Source organism: Passer montanus, unplaced genomic scaffold (assembly GCF_014805655.1).
Source record: "Passer montanus isolate IOZ18808 unplaced genomic scaffold, ASM1480565v1 scaffold60, whole genome shotgun sequence".
Taxonomy (NCBI): domain Eukaryota; kingdom Metazoa; phylum Chordata; class Aves; order Passeriformes; family Passeridae; genus Passer; species Passer montanus.
The window spans coordinates 1,399,970-1,414,537 of record NW_024371038.1 but is presented as its reverse complement, the minus strand read 5'-3'; the positions used below and the strand labels follow the sequence as shown (position 1 = coordinate 1,414,537).

Below are 14,568 nucleotides of genomic sequence, written 5' to 3'. Positions count from 1 at the left end.
GTGGGGCCGGGGCGGGGCCGAGCTGGGGCGTGGCCGCGGCTTGTCCCGGCTGGGGGCGGGGCGTAGCTCAGACCCTGAGCGCCCATTGGCGGAGGGGCGGGGGCGGGGCCCGGGCGGAAGCGCCGCCCCGCGCGGGTTTCCCCAGGCGCCGCCGAGGGTTCCGCCATGGAGGGCCCGGGGTCGTGGCCGAGCTCGGCGGGCGCGGGGCGGCCGCTGACGGAGGACGAGATGGCGGAGGTGAAGAAGGACGTAAGTGGCGGGCGGGCCGGGCGCCGAGCGCGGCGGGAGGGAGCGCGGCGGGGAACGTCGGGCACGGCTCTGCCCCGGGGAGCCCGGCGGAGCCGATCGCAGCTCTGCCCCGGCGGAGCCCATCGCGGCCCTGCCCCGGCGGAGGCCGATCGCGGCTCTGCCCCGGCGGAGGGCAGGGCCCCGGCGCGGTGTCCCGGCCCGCGGTGAAGGCGGCGGGCGGGCGGGGGTAACGCGGCACCCAAACCCCGCTGAAAATGCGTGTGCTGCCCCTGCGGCCAGTGCAGCTCCTTCTTAGAAAGCGTGCATGTCTTCCTTAAGTGTACTTAGATGTTTTTTTGTTGAGGCTTATTGTTCTATACTTTTTTGGGCTTTCCCCTGTAATTATTCACTGATGTCTGGAATTTCAGGGAAGACTTCATCCTGATTCATTCTGGATTAATTTATCTCTAGGATACCGATTCCCGGTCTGAGACAACGACTAACCAACCTCAACAAGTGATTGCTTAATTAAAAAAAAAAAAAGTAAAATCACAGTTTATCACTTATTTATTGCCTATTCATGGTTGTGTTTGTAATTTACAGTGTCTTATGTTTGACTAATTGGGGTTTTTTTATGTTCTTTCAAAGTGCAGTGAAGACTCCTTGCAGTTTGGTTTTTGTTTCTTTCTAGCTTTATGCTTAAGTGATTTCCTTTACATGCTTTGTCATAGTTCTGTGAGGCATGTTTTTCAAGCTAGTACTCGTTTCCACGGGCTAACACTGCACTAGGTGGCATTGGGTAGTTACACCAAAAAAGGGTAAAAGCTCCTCGAGTCAGGCACTGGAGGTGTAACAGGACAGGTGTGTTAGCCCGGGTCAGGGACCGAGCCCAGGGCTGCATCTCCCACAAGTGCATGATTGGCACTGCAGCCCTTGTCCTTACAGCTCCTCCTGTAGACTTGGAGCAGAGGGGATGGAAATCTTAGGTAGAAACAAATAGCATTCATTTTATCATCAAAATGCAGTCCCATAAATCTGACTTTAGAGCTTCTGCACTCACATTTTAAATGTGGCTTCACAACAGACTTGGCTCTCTCAGAGCTGCTCAGGTAACTTTGATGGGCTCTCTGCAAGCCAGGCTGCTGTGCTGGCAGAAGCACTGTGTGTGACAGGGGACAGCACAGCTCAGGATGCTAAAACTGGCAAGGACAGCTTGCTCTGGGCAAGCTTGTCTTGAGGAGGACTTGTAAAGTTTGGGGTCTTGCAGTTAAGAGCTGAGAAGGATGGGGGCGACCCCTATAAAATCATTCATACAACGGAGTGGGGCTGCAAAAGACAAAAAGCAGCCACTCATGTTGAGAGTACATGCATTTATGGATGAAAGTGCATGTATTTTGGATGCCAGTAGTTTGTTGAACTTGTTGATAGTGTAAATAAATAGGTTTAAATTTTGTAAATAAATAGGTTTATTTACAAACCTTTTGAACTGTGAGTATATTCGTGCTGTTGCTTTGAGGCTGCTTTTGCTCAATGTACAGAAAACGTCAATAACTCAATTATTTTGGAGTTGAGCCTCAAGGATACAACAGTATGGAAATGTGGCAATCAGATGATCAGTGAAAATGGGTGTATTTGTAGACAAAGTGAGTAGGTGCTGTTTGGTATAATTTCATTTTTACTTGACTGTTTTGAAATGTGCTAACCTCAGACCTTATGTAATCACATTTTCTGTAAGTAATCACCGTATTTCTTAACAAGCATTGGAACTCCTGAGTTCAGTCAAAGACTTAATGAAAGCAATAATTACATAACAGTTTTTTTAAAAAAATTTTTACACTGAGAAAAATCTCAACTAAGTAACACAGCGGCAGCCTTAAATATTATTTTGCTGACCTGTATCAAAATCATGTAGGTTCCAGTTACAGGCCTCTAAATAATTGGAAATGCTGGCTAATACTAGTTTGTTTTGTTTTTCAGGCTTTAGAAAGGATGCGTCCTTACCTGTGTGATAAGATCATAGCTGAGAGACACTTTGATTACCTGCGTTCTAAGAAAATACTCACTAGGGAGGACACAGAAGAAATTTCTGCTCGATCTTCCAGTAGGAAAAAAACTGGGAAGTTACTGGACTACTTAGCAGAAAATCCAAAGGGACTAGATACTTTGATTGAATCTATCAGACGAGAAAGAACACAAAACTTCCTGTTACAAAAGATAACTGATGTAGTGTTGAAAGTCAAAAATGAAAAGCTTGAAGCTCTTAAAGGTAACAAACTTTTAATAATGTTGTGTAAGACATAGGTTTTATTTGGAGGGTCTGCAAAATTAAATCCAAAACAAAAGTCTTCCTCTGCTATTTGGAACAGCATGTGTGGAAATATTACCAGTTTGTGTTTAAGATCCTAGTGCATGTATCCTGGCTTTGCCTTTTTACTATCTGAACACATCCATCATAAATAACAAGTAGCAAAAAAAAACCCTGTTGTATTGTTATGATGGATAAATCTGTCTTCACATTTCAGTTTTGCTTTTCAAAAATGGGTGGTTATCTTCCATCTTGCATTTCTCTCCGCTATTTGCTGCAGTGGCAGGGTGCTCTGGTTCAGTTATACTTTGTGCCTAGCAGAAGGTATGCTAGCAAATGCAGCTTGAGGGGAGTTCCCCTGTATGCCTTCGATGCCACAGCTTTAAAGTAGACACTGTAAATACATGTGTGTGTTTTTACATACAGGCTCAGAGGTTTTGTTGACACTCAAACCTTGAAGGGACTGTGTGTACTCATATTTTAAGGCAGAGAAAGAAAGTATAGGCTTTCTACACCAAAGTGTTACTTCCCCTTCCACGCCCATCAAAAGGCAGATAAAGAAGGAAGAAGTATGTTTTAACTGTAGAGGTTAAGGGCCTGAGGTTTGCTCTGGCTTCAGGTAAAATAGCCTTCAAATGCTGTCCCCTTTGGAGCAGAACCAGCAGGTGAAGCTCTTAAAAGTTTGAAAAACACAGTGAGAAGAATCTAAAAAAAGTTGGGCCAAAGGGCTAAAGTGACTTCCCAAAATGAACTTTAAGTTACAGTGCATCTTTGTCAAGTACTATCTGGTACTGAGTACACACATCAGCCTAGATAACCTGCATGTTTGTTTTTGAATTTGTCAGGAATTCTGGATGTCACAGGTAAGATGAAAGGTTAGTCTGTTAAAAATTTGGACAATTGATTTTTGACAGTCTTAGTGATATTAAATCTAAGATGTCCCCATACTGTAATTAAATCCAGTATCTGGTTTTTTGTCTTAGGTTTAAGCTGCAGCACCTGTATGACCTCACTGTATGGAGGAACAAATAATCTTTCTAGATCCTTTTCTGATGAATCAAATTTTCTGGATAAAACAAAAGACAAAGAATCTACCCAGATACATCACCCAGAAGAAGATTATAGCACCGCTGCCTTTGTGTCTGCTGTCTCTCTTCATTCAATGAATTTACCAATTGCAGAGATGGGCAATTCACAGTGCAGTGTTTTCTCAGCCACCCTGCCAGGGCCTGGGGACCCTGGTGCACCCCCACTGCCCCCAGAGCTCCAGTCAGAGCAGCAAGAGCCATGTACCAGTTCAAGTGACAATTGCTTTTTGCCTTTAAGATCACGTTCTGTTCAGCCACAGTGAGTGCAGTGACTTTCATCTGTTCATCCAAATGGTACTGAAACTTTGTGGGATGTCTCATAAAGGCTAAAAAATGTTTTCAAACTGTTAGGAAAATTGGAGGAAATCAACTATGCAATTTCTGTTTTAATTTTGTAAATGTGTGATGCTGGAGCTGCTTGACTTTTTTTGTTTGTTTTGTTCTTTAGGGAGCTTTTTTTCAAAATATTGTGGTGTTATACCAACAAATGTTTGGTCTTTAAACCAATGTGTATAAGATTTCACATTTAGTTGTGGATACTTTAGCTGGGATTATAGAACAAATGGGTTTTTTCTTTCTGCAGAAATTAACAAATCAGGTTTTCTTAATGTTTCTGTGATGGGTGAACTGGGAAAGACAGTTAGGAAAAGTACTGAGCATGGAAAAAATCTGAACTAAAAACTTAAGCTTACTTACCAAAAAGCTTAAACTCATTTACCCAGTTAAACGTTTCTCACTAAGATAATTTCTGCTCTCTATGTATATGTGTGCTGCTCCATTTGCAAAAAATGCCCAAATCTGTGCTTGTTAGCAGGAGTTTCCTCCTTGTGTGGACTTTGTCCTACTGGTACATCAAAAGGCATCAGTATTGCAAATACACTTCTGCAGGCCTCAGCGTATTCTTCTTGTATATTAGTTAAAGATTCCTGATTTGAGATGCACTTTAAATATAAATTCTCTTTAGTACTGGAAAAGGAATGTAAACTGCTCTAATGGCATTGTGAGGGCTGCAAGAAAACATTGTAGGATGGTATTAAGGACCAAAGCTTGTATGCTTTGTCTCTCAAAAAAGCATACAAGGGAGGTGGAGGAGAAGCTGTGTGACACAAAGTATGATACCTGAATGACTCTTGGAAATATGGCACTTCAAATACCTCCTCTTCCAAGCAGACAGACAGGTTTACATTTCAAACTGTTTAGAGTCAAATGCATTTTAAACTGTTTCAACATGGGAAGGTTCTCATTTCTTGCCACTGTGTAACATACTGTATTCCTCTCATACTGGAATTGTAGCCTACCTTTTGTGCAGGTGCCTGTAATAATTTCAAAATGACCTGGTGGATTCTTAATTTGACATGTACAGCTGTGTTCTGCAGTACTACACCTTAAAGTGATGGGATGTTTTCAGTATATCAAAGGGTAGGTTTGTATTAAAGGTCCTAAATTACGCTGGCTCTCGTACTGTGTATAGCCATGGAATGCCATTCCAATGCACACGGGTAATATTGCTAAACTGTTCTCCTCTTGTGGAGACAGGCCACCTGCAGGACCTCAGTGTAGTCTCTGTAAATAGTTTCTCTCTATTATTCTGGTTTTGGAAGTAGATTAAATTAAATGCAGTGTTCAACTACGCTCCATCCCGAGTATATGAACGTCTTACACATGAGAAAGTGTTTATAAAAATCCTTGTTTTTCTTGTCTACATCTACAATCATATACTGTCCAGACAGTGGAACTGCTTTGATTAAATGACATTCTGGAAATTAAGTGCCTAAATATGCAAGCCAAACTGTGTTCTTTAACATGAAATTAAGGATAGGATGAACTCCCTCTCTTCCATTAACTTGAATTGTAGTTGATGTACTTGGGACATCTAGAAAGTGATTTGTCTAAATGCCCACTGTAACCACTTAAAGAGCTGTGCTTAGGCTGGAGCCCCTTCCTGGGTTCTTGTAAAGAGAAGAGAGTGAGCAGGGTTGGCCTTAACAGAGCAGATACACCAGCCCTGCAGGGTGGGGGCTGCCCTGCTGCTCCCCATCCTGCCCCGTGCAGCCTGCAGGGACCACTCCCAGTGGAGCCTACAAACCTGAGACCTTGAGTGAATGTATTGTCTTTTCAAATGTCTGTAATGTGCGTTTTTAAAACATGTTTTTATCACAACTTTTGGAATAAATTCTTTTGTATAATTGCCTGGTTTTTGGTCTGCCTCTCATTTTTAAGGTGTACAGGTTGCAAGAGCAGTTCATGCCATTACCTTGATGTGTGGTTTTGGTTTTGTGTGTGCAGGAGGCTTTTGTTCTCCTTGTCTTTTTAGAGACGTTTGTCTCTGGTGGAAAGACTGACTGAATGTGAAACGCCTGTGCTGGTAGGACTGCACTCTGTAAGGAAAACATGCATGTGAAATCAACAGCTCTGCTGCTTAACTAGTTTCTGCAGTTCATGACTGCTATTACTAACCTGATTCTTGCTTTTTTCTCAAATGACTCTATTGCTCAACTTCCTACGGATGTGAGAAGAGTTGCTTCCAGCCACCCACATCTTGATTTCATTCTTAAATTAAGATTTTTATTAATAGCAGGGGAGAAACAAAAACTTTGAGTGCTGAGAGGCATGACAGAAAAAAGGACTTGCAAATGCTGCAGGCACTGTGGTGTCTCACTTCAGTGGTTGTTTTCATTGTACTTTGTGTATAGGGCTTCAAAATAATGACATAGTATTGATTATGAGAGATCAGCTGGATATGGTTTAGTATCTTTACAGTGAAGGAAGTGATCGTAGTATAACCAAAACCCCTTCCTCAGATCTTATCCTGGTAGTGTAAGTAGTTCTGGTAGTGTAAGTAATTGGAACATAGAATCATAAAGTATGCAGAGTTTGAAGGGACTCAGGAAGACTCCAAGTCCAGTTCCCAGCCCTGCAGAGGACATCCCCAAGAGTCACACCCTGTTTGTGGGAGTGTTGTCCAAACCCTTCTCAAGCTCTGTCAGGCTGGTGCTGTGACCACTGCCCTGGGGAGCTGCCCCAGTGCCCGAACACCCTCTGACCTCTGGGTGAAAAAGCTTTTCCTGACACCCATCCCCAACCTGTCCTGACTCAGCTCCATCCCCTTTGAACAGCACCAGTATTTCAGCTGATGCAGTAATGTGTGTATGAGTCCATCACAAGGGAGGTCTAGTACAAACTCGGTCCAGCAAATTTGAAAAATCTGTTTTGGTACAGATACCGCCTGGAGCAGTGATCAGCACTGTCTGCCCTGGGTTAGCCGGTGGTCGGACATTAAGGAAAACGTGTTTCCCCCCCGCTGAGGCCTGCGGGTGTGAGGAGGGAGCAGTGCAGGCCGGCTCGGTTTGGTGTCCGCTCCCGGGAAGGGCAGGCCCCGGAACCCTCGGCGCGGGCGCGGTTTCCGCGGGCGGCGCGAGGCGGCCCCGCCATGGCGGCGGAGGGGGAGGACCCGCTGGGCTACTTCGCGGCCTACGGCAGCTCCAGCTCCGACTCGGAGCCCGAGGAGCCGCAGCCCGACGAGCGCCCGGCGGGAGCCGGCGCGGCCTCGGGCGGCGTCCCGGGGCGGCCGCGGCTGCCGCCGCCCGACGAGCTCTTCCGCCGGGTGTCGCAGCCGCCCGCCTTCCTCTACAACCCGCTGAACAAGGAGATCGACTGGGAGAGCCGCGTCCTGCGGGCGCCCGAGGAGGTGCGTGGGGCGCGGGTGAGCCCGGGCGGCGCCGGGCCCGGCCCGGGCCGCTGTGACGGGCGCTGTGCTCTCTCCCGCAGCCCCCCAGGGAGTTCAAGGTGTGGAGGAGCAGCGCCGTGCCCCCGCCGGACACCTACAGCCCGCCCGAGAAGCCGCCGCCGCCGGCCCCCGCCCTCGACATGGCCATAAAGTGGTCCAACATCTACGAGGACAATGGCGACGACGCGCCCCGGCAGGCCGGCAAGGCCCGGTTCCTGCCGGACGAGGAGCAGGAGCCGCTGGAGTCGGGTGAGGCCCGCGGGGCGGCCCGGCGTGCCCGGCCCCGAGCGGGCGCTGCTGGCTGCTCTGCAGCCGCTCTGCCCGGGGACAGAGCGCTCTGCCTGCGGGGCTGGGGGCTGCCTCTGCTGGGCTCAGCACAGCCCCTCTGCTCCTCTGCCTCTCTGGCATTACAGGGAGGCATTAAAGTCTGTGAAACCAGCAGGTTCAGTCACGGTGCTGCTGAAACAGAAGGTGGTGTAAAAGCTTCAGGTGCTTTACACTGAGGTGTTGACCTTAGTTGTAGATGTAGGTCAGATTATTTCTATAACATTTGCAAAACTTGGGGTCCAAAAGGGAAATCAAATAGGATGCCCATGGGATAGATTACTGAAGAAAATATTTACTATCTTCTTCACTTTCTATGATGGTACAAGCTGTAAAGGTAACTTAGGAAGTAAAGAAGTATTTGGTAGGTGAGAGGATTTTTTCTTTTTTAGTTGCTGGAGAAAGAGAATAGCCAGCAATAATCAAGAGAAGAGAACCAGAAGAAGAAATTCACACAATAATGTTTTCATTCATTGGTAAAGTTGTCAACAAAGCTTTTCCAAAAGAAGGATTTTTTTGCTGTCTTGCCTCTTTTTTGGTTCTGGGTGTTCTTTCCCAGTAGCAGTTTTTGTGTCTTTCTCCATGTGTTCTATATGTTTCCCTGCCCATGCATTTCTCTTAGTCAGCCTTCATCCAGAGGAAGACGATTAGAATGTTAATTGACATTATTTCTGGTTCAAAAATGTCATTTTGTAGCTTTTAATAATTTGTTTAGAACAGGTACTGTCCAGTAGCATAAAGCCTCTTTTCAGTTACCTGCAGTGGCTTGTGGCAGTGACAAGAAGTGATTCCTGTTTTGTCCACACATTGTCTGCATTCCAAAAATGAGGGTGTTGTCAGGTAATGCTACAGTGCCTTTTTTCCAGCCATCTCAGGTGTGGTTAAGTCAGTTGTTCTGAGACAGGATGGTGTTTAAGACAAAAGACTGGCTTTGCTGACTTTAATTAACTTTCTTTTATTTAAAGATGGTGAAAAAGACGACGAACCAGCTTCCGCTAAGAAACGTAAAGTAGAGTCTGGAGAACAGGCAAAGAAGAAGAAGAAGAAGGTATAAGCAGGGCATTTTGGATTTAGACATAAGAATTTCAAGGAACTTGGATTTCTCTGCTGGAATGGGACACAAATACGTGTTTACTACATTTCTCTCTCGGGTAGGGAATTTTATTTCTGTAGTATGCTTGCCTTTTGGAAAGCACAAAATTAAGTGGACAGTGTTGTGGTAGAACTTGTTTACTGAACAAAATTTAAACCTGTTTATTTGAAACAAGGATTTAGATTAAAGATCCATTGCCATGGATACTTGTGCTCATGCAGGTTACAGGGCTTCACAGTATTTTGTTTATCAAGAAACCTGGTAACATGCATTTTTCTGGATTGACTTTTCCATTGTGTCAAAACCTTTTATAAAGGAGTATATACTAAAGATTTTTTTAGGTACTGGTCTGTGATATGTTCACATAATGTTGTTTTTAAATATATGTATAGACTGCAAATAGTCACTGGAATAAAACTACATTTGAAAACATCTGTGGTATAAATATTGCATTGCATGCTTGGTGAATAGGAGCAATGAATTCTGTATTATATGCCATTCACTGATGTGTGACTTAACAGATTCCTCAGGGCTTTTTTGTTTAAATAAATACAGAACTACAAACTGAAAAAAATGGACCTAAAATTGAGTTTAATATTTTATAATTATTTTGATGTTACGGAATCTCCATCAGTGAAACATGAGACCAACTGATGGAGGGAGAATTGAAGCATGTAATGTGTTCTTCCTGAAACAGAAAATAGAATCAAGATATTTATGTGGACAAAAATTATGACAAAGCTGTGGTAGAGTCTTTGCTGCCAAATTGTATTTATTGCAGTACAAACAGTTGGTAGTCTTCTCAAAGTGCTAGCCAGTATATGTTGCATTTGTGGTATGCTGCTGAATGGGTTTTTGGATCTGTATATGACAAGGTACCAGCTTGTACTGGATTGGAGGAAAGGTTGCTGTATATTTTCAGATAAAGATTCTGTGCCTTAGAAAATCTGCAGTGAGATTAGTGCCTGCTAACAGAGGTTCATGTAATTAAATTGTTAATTTAAAAATTTTGTGGTTTCTATTTTCCTTCTGTCTTGGACTAGCTTTACTTTGTCAGAACAGATTCTGTATACATATGTGCTAATATGATGTTAATATTTTTTAAATGATTTTGAGAGTTTTTTTTAACCTCAGTATATAGAAAAGTGTATTCGCCTTCTGGCTTGGACTAGCTTTACTTTGTCAGAACAGATTCTGTATACATATGTACTAATATGATGTTAATATGTGCTAATATGATGTTAATATTTTTAAAGTGATTTTGAGGTTTTTTTTAACCTCAATATATAGAAAAGTGTATTCATTTTCAGTGAATATATGAAGTTGTTAAGAAGTTACACAATTCTAGCCTTGGCAGTGTGATAATTCTTTCTCTGGATCCTTGTGTGCTTACAGACTCCGCAACTGCTCCTTGCCATTTTCACAGGCTGTGGGGCCAAATCTGTGATACCTGACACAGCTGGGGGCTCCCTGTGCCCACCTTTCCTAGTGCAAACCCAGACACCAGCCACTGTCCTAAAAGGCTCCAGGATGAGGGCAAAGCTTATGGAGTGCCAGCTCTCTAGGGTTTCTCCAAATATTCCATCTGCATTTTTGAGTCTTACAATAGTTGTGTTTGCTAGTGCAGTGCTCCTTGAAGAGTGTTACAGCAAGGCTGATGTCCCCAGCTCTGGAAATAGGATGCATTCCCATGACTGCTGTGCCAAGGAGGCTTCTGTCCATTTATTTTTTGCTGTTCCACAGGGCAGCTCGGGGAGTTACTGTGCCAATTGCTCCTTTTGTTTTCAGACCATATGATATACGTAGTGTCCAGTTTTCTTGAAGTTAACACCATCTGATACTCATTTTCAAGGAGAAAACCAGCATATCCAGCCTGGGAGAAGAACAATGGTATTTTTTGTAGGTGGAGGGAATCTTCATGGCAAGCAGAGACCATGGCAGCTTCCCTCTTCAGGAGAAATGGAACAAAAAGCTCTTCACCTTTTTCTGAAGACATTTGAAACAAGGCTCTGAGAGCCTCTGTGAAGCTGAATTATTTGGATAGATTGATTCTGTAGCTGCAAGTTTTTTTTGGTGGAGATGCTTCAGTACAGCTTCAGAAGGAGATGATAAGAGAAGTGGAACAATGCTGCAGCTTCTGAAGCAACTCAAAAGACTTCAAGAAACAGAGGTTTTCTTCAGGCTTGGGCAGCTAATAATGAAAATTTGTTGACACATCAGGCACTGTGAAATGTGAGTAAACACCAACTGAACTTAAACTGATAGCTCAGATGTTCAGAAAATCTTTGACTGTAGAACAGTTCATCCTGGATTGTCTTTCAAGGGATGACAATGACAGTGAACCCTTGCTGACAAATGAGGAAGATTGCCTCTGAAAATTGGTGCTGTGTTAACTCATTATTCTACTGTTTCTATAATGAACCAAATTTGATTACAATCATTATGTGTATTGGAGGGAAAAGGCAGTAAAATTACATACAGGTTTGATTTGAGGAAATTATCTTAAAAATTTGTCAAAACCAGAAAAATAGTGTCTGGAATGTAATTAATTTGCAGTGAGCACATTGCATTGCTTCAGATGCTGGCACAAGAGCAGCTGCAGTACTTGGCTTTCCTGGAGATGCAGGATGATCTGGAAAAGAAGAATTAAAGTCAGTATAAAAGTGCAGGTAATGTTGAGGGTAGTGGCAGGCAGTGCTCCTTCCCAGAAGAGCTGACAGGGAGGTTGTGGCAAAGCCACCCCTCTGCTATTGTGCTGTTCCTGTTCTCCATGCAGACTGGTGCTCGTGAAGTGCTGATTCTTTTACAAATAGTTTGTGATAAACTTAGTGCAGCCAGTATGAAAGTAAGTCCAGAGAAATGTAATGTGTTCCATAAAGAGCAATTTATTGTGAACCTGGAGTCAGCACAGGAAGAGGTGTTTTTATCATTGGAGAGAAGGAGAAGCTGTGTAGTGCTGGCTCAGTCTGGTGACAGGAAGCTCTTTTGCCAGCTTGCTAATCTTAGAGAATCAGGACAAAAAGATGCAATGCTTTCAGTCTTTTTCTTTTCAGGCTTGAAAGGTTCTTGTTCCTGTTTATGGGTTAGCTTGCTCATTTATCCAAGCCCCTTTGGCCACTGGTCACAGATGTTTGTGCTTTTGCTTTGGGTGTGAGAACAGTGCAGGACTGTCTTAAGAGCATGGAAGATGATTACAGCTGAATTCTTTGTTCTTGTAGGATAAATGGTTGTACCAGTTGAAAAGGACCCTGGCAATGGCTACAGCCATTTTCATTTTGAGAAATGTTGTTTAAGGACAGCCACAATTCCTTGTTAGACTGGAAACATCTGAAAGCTTGTTTTCCCAATAGCTGCACAAATGCCAGGACCCTCAGGCCTGGGCACAGGCATGGTGGTACCAGTGCCCTACAGAGATGAGCTTGCTGACAGGCCAGTTCTCTTGCAGCAGCTGAGTGGGAATGGCTGTCCAGGCATGCTCAGGAGGAGATGCCAACCTCTGTGTAATGGACAGGAGGGCAAATGTTACAGAGGAAAAGAATTCTCAAAAATACTAGCATAAAATGTGATTAGAAAACCTTTGAGCAAACAGAGGCACCTTGCTAAGAAATCTGATTCCATTACTGCCAAAGGCATTTTCTGTCTGCACTGACTGAGGTGAAGTTCAACAAATGATGTAGCAAGAGCAGTCATTAGCTGGGCAGGCTGTGGCTGTCTCAGAATGTCAAGACTGAAGCAGAAGCAGGATTTCTGTACAACAAAAAGTTGGCAGAAAACTGCTGAAAAGAAATACTGTGTTTTCATTGCACAGGAGGCTTCCTGTGAGACATGAGAATCTCAGGGAGTAGTTCTGGGACAAATATGTGTAAGCAGTGAGCTACTTTTTAAACATTTAAAAGTCATGTAATTAGGAACCAATGAATAGCAGGAATAATAGAGGGACAAATATTGCAGTGAGCTGGTTCTTTATGCTGAGAGTATCAGACCAAAGGGAACATCATCTTCAGAGGAGTCCACAGAATTTGTGTCACTGTTAGAAATGTGCAAAGATTGTTTGGGGCTGGAAGGCAGAGTCACAGCAGAGACTGGAATGGGTTTGTGCTGCTGGTTCCTTTGAACTGTTTTCTTCAGGGCACTTCTGAAAAAAGCAGGAATTTTCAGGGAAGCCTGTGCCTGTGGAGCTCAATTGATGTAAGAATGCAATGAATTCAATGAATGGAGATAAGCATTTTTAGTCCTTATCAAATAATTTTATCAGGGCTCTTCATTTAGAAGATGAAGTGGTCTTCATCTTTAGAATGCTTTAGTCTTGGTAGCTTCAGAAGACAAAGATATATTTTCTTTGCTGTAGCTGTGAGCAGCAGCAAAAGAACTCTGTATTTTCTTGTCTTCTGACAAAGTAAACTTGTTCTCTGGAGCAAACTCTGATTTTCCATCTCTTCCCATAACTTCTCCCACCATATGTTTCTTGCTGCAGGTGGACTGATACAAAAACAAGTACAGGATTAATACAGGAAGGTGTAATGGGGGCTTAAACCTAAACCACAGCACTTCTCAGGGGAGGATTAACACACTCCTCAAACCAAACCACCAAAGAAACAACCTTGCCAGCAACAGGCTCACAGCAGAAGTCACTGGGAAATCTTTCTGTTGGAAGCAGAACATGGTCCAGCTTTGTTAAAAAAGGAACCTCTCTGACACTGGTGAGGGATATAAGGTCAGGCCAGGTAATGTGAGAGACGAATTTCACTTCTGTTGCAGAAAGGATCACTACTACTTAATGAGGACTTAAAGAAGGGGTTTTTTACACGCACAAAAAAGTTTCTCTGTTAGGCTTCTGATCTAGAAATGTATCACTTTCTGTGGTAATCCCTTCCTTAGGACTGATAAAATTGTATTTTGGAGACTAAGAGCTTATATGTTGTCTGAAATGTTTCAGAGTTGTATTATTTGTTGCAATTAGAAGGTTGGTGATGGCAAGGGCTAGTTCCAAGCATGCTGTTTTAATAGTTAGGAGTACTGGGGTTTGTACAAGATCTAAGGTTTTTTTACCATTACTGGCTTGTTCTCACAGGAACCTTTATGCATGGCTCTTGGATCCTTGTAAAGAACCTGTATCTCTGGCAGCTGTGTCACCATGATCTTTGGCAATAGTAATGAAAAACTGCTTCCCCCTTGAAATCTTACTCTTTTTTAAGTATCTCTGCAAAGGCTGTTTGCAGGTTTTCCAGCTGTGCTGCTCCAGCAGAGAGCGCTTTTGTTACTGTTGGCACAGAGCCTGTTGAATCATCTGCAGCTCAGCTCCACTCTACACAACCCAATTCCCTTCTAATTTTCTTTCTAATGCTTGGTTAAGTGTCTCTTGAAACAGTACACATCTATTCTGTTTACTTTCTCCATATCTTGCTCTATACAAAGGCATTTTAAACAGCTTTTGCACTGTAAATTTCACATGATTTTTGAAGGCTGTGTGGGGAGATTACCATAATCCTTTCTCTTTAAAAAAAAATTCTTGCATTGATGGATCATGGTGAAAAAGTTATTTGGCACACTATTTAAGTCAAATGTGTTTGTCTCAACAAAGCAGTGAAAATCAATGTGAAAATAATGAATGGTTAAATGTAATGCTAAATGTCTTTTTCAGACAAACTACTGAGTTTCAAAGTTTCTAACTTAGAAAAGCCCAAAATGGGTCTTTGATCTTGTGCTTGAAAAAGGTGTACTTGGTTTAAATTTAAGAGTACTCAAGAAAAACTCTTCTTTCTGTAAAATAAGAAAGCGAGGAAGAATTGGCTTTGAAAAATTG

The 14,568-nt window shown here is 43.3% G+C and overlaps 2 protein-coding genes across 2 annotated transcripts; both read left to right on the top strand.

Annotated features, from left to right (window-relative positions):
• Positions 1–110: 110 nt before the first annotated feature.
• Positions 111–5,809, top strand: BCL10 (BCL10 immune signaling adaptor). The gene is made up of 3 exons (XM_039727189.1): positions 111–249; positions 2,206–2,494; positions 3,517–5,809. Exons 1-3 carry the CDS (start codon positions 166–168, stop codon positions 3,882–3,884), a joined length of 741 nt encoding a protein of 246 aa, XP_039583123.1. The 5' UTR covers positions 111–165; the 3' UTR covers positions 3,885–5,809.
• A 1,182-nt stretch (positions 5,810–6,991) lies between these two features.
• CUNH1orf52 (chromosome unknown C1orf52 homolog) lies at positions 6,992–9,772 on the top strand. Its single transcript, XM_039727180.1, has 3 exons — positions 6,992–7,309; positions 7,390–7,597; positions 8,638–9,772. Exons 1-3 carry the CDS (start codon positions 7,052–7,054, stop codon positions 8,724–8,726), a joined length of 555 nt encoding a protein of 184 aa, XP_039583114.1. The 5' UTR covers positions 6,992–7,051; the 3' UTR covers positions 8,727–9,772.
• The last annotated feature ends 4,796 nt before the right edge of the window (positions 9,773–14,568 follow it).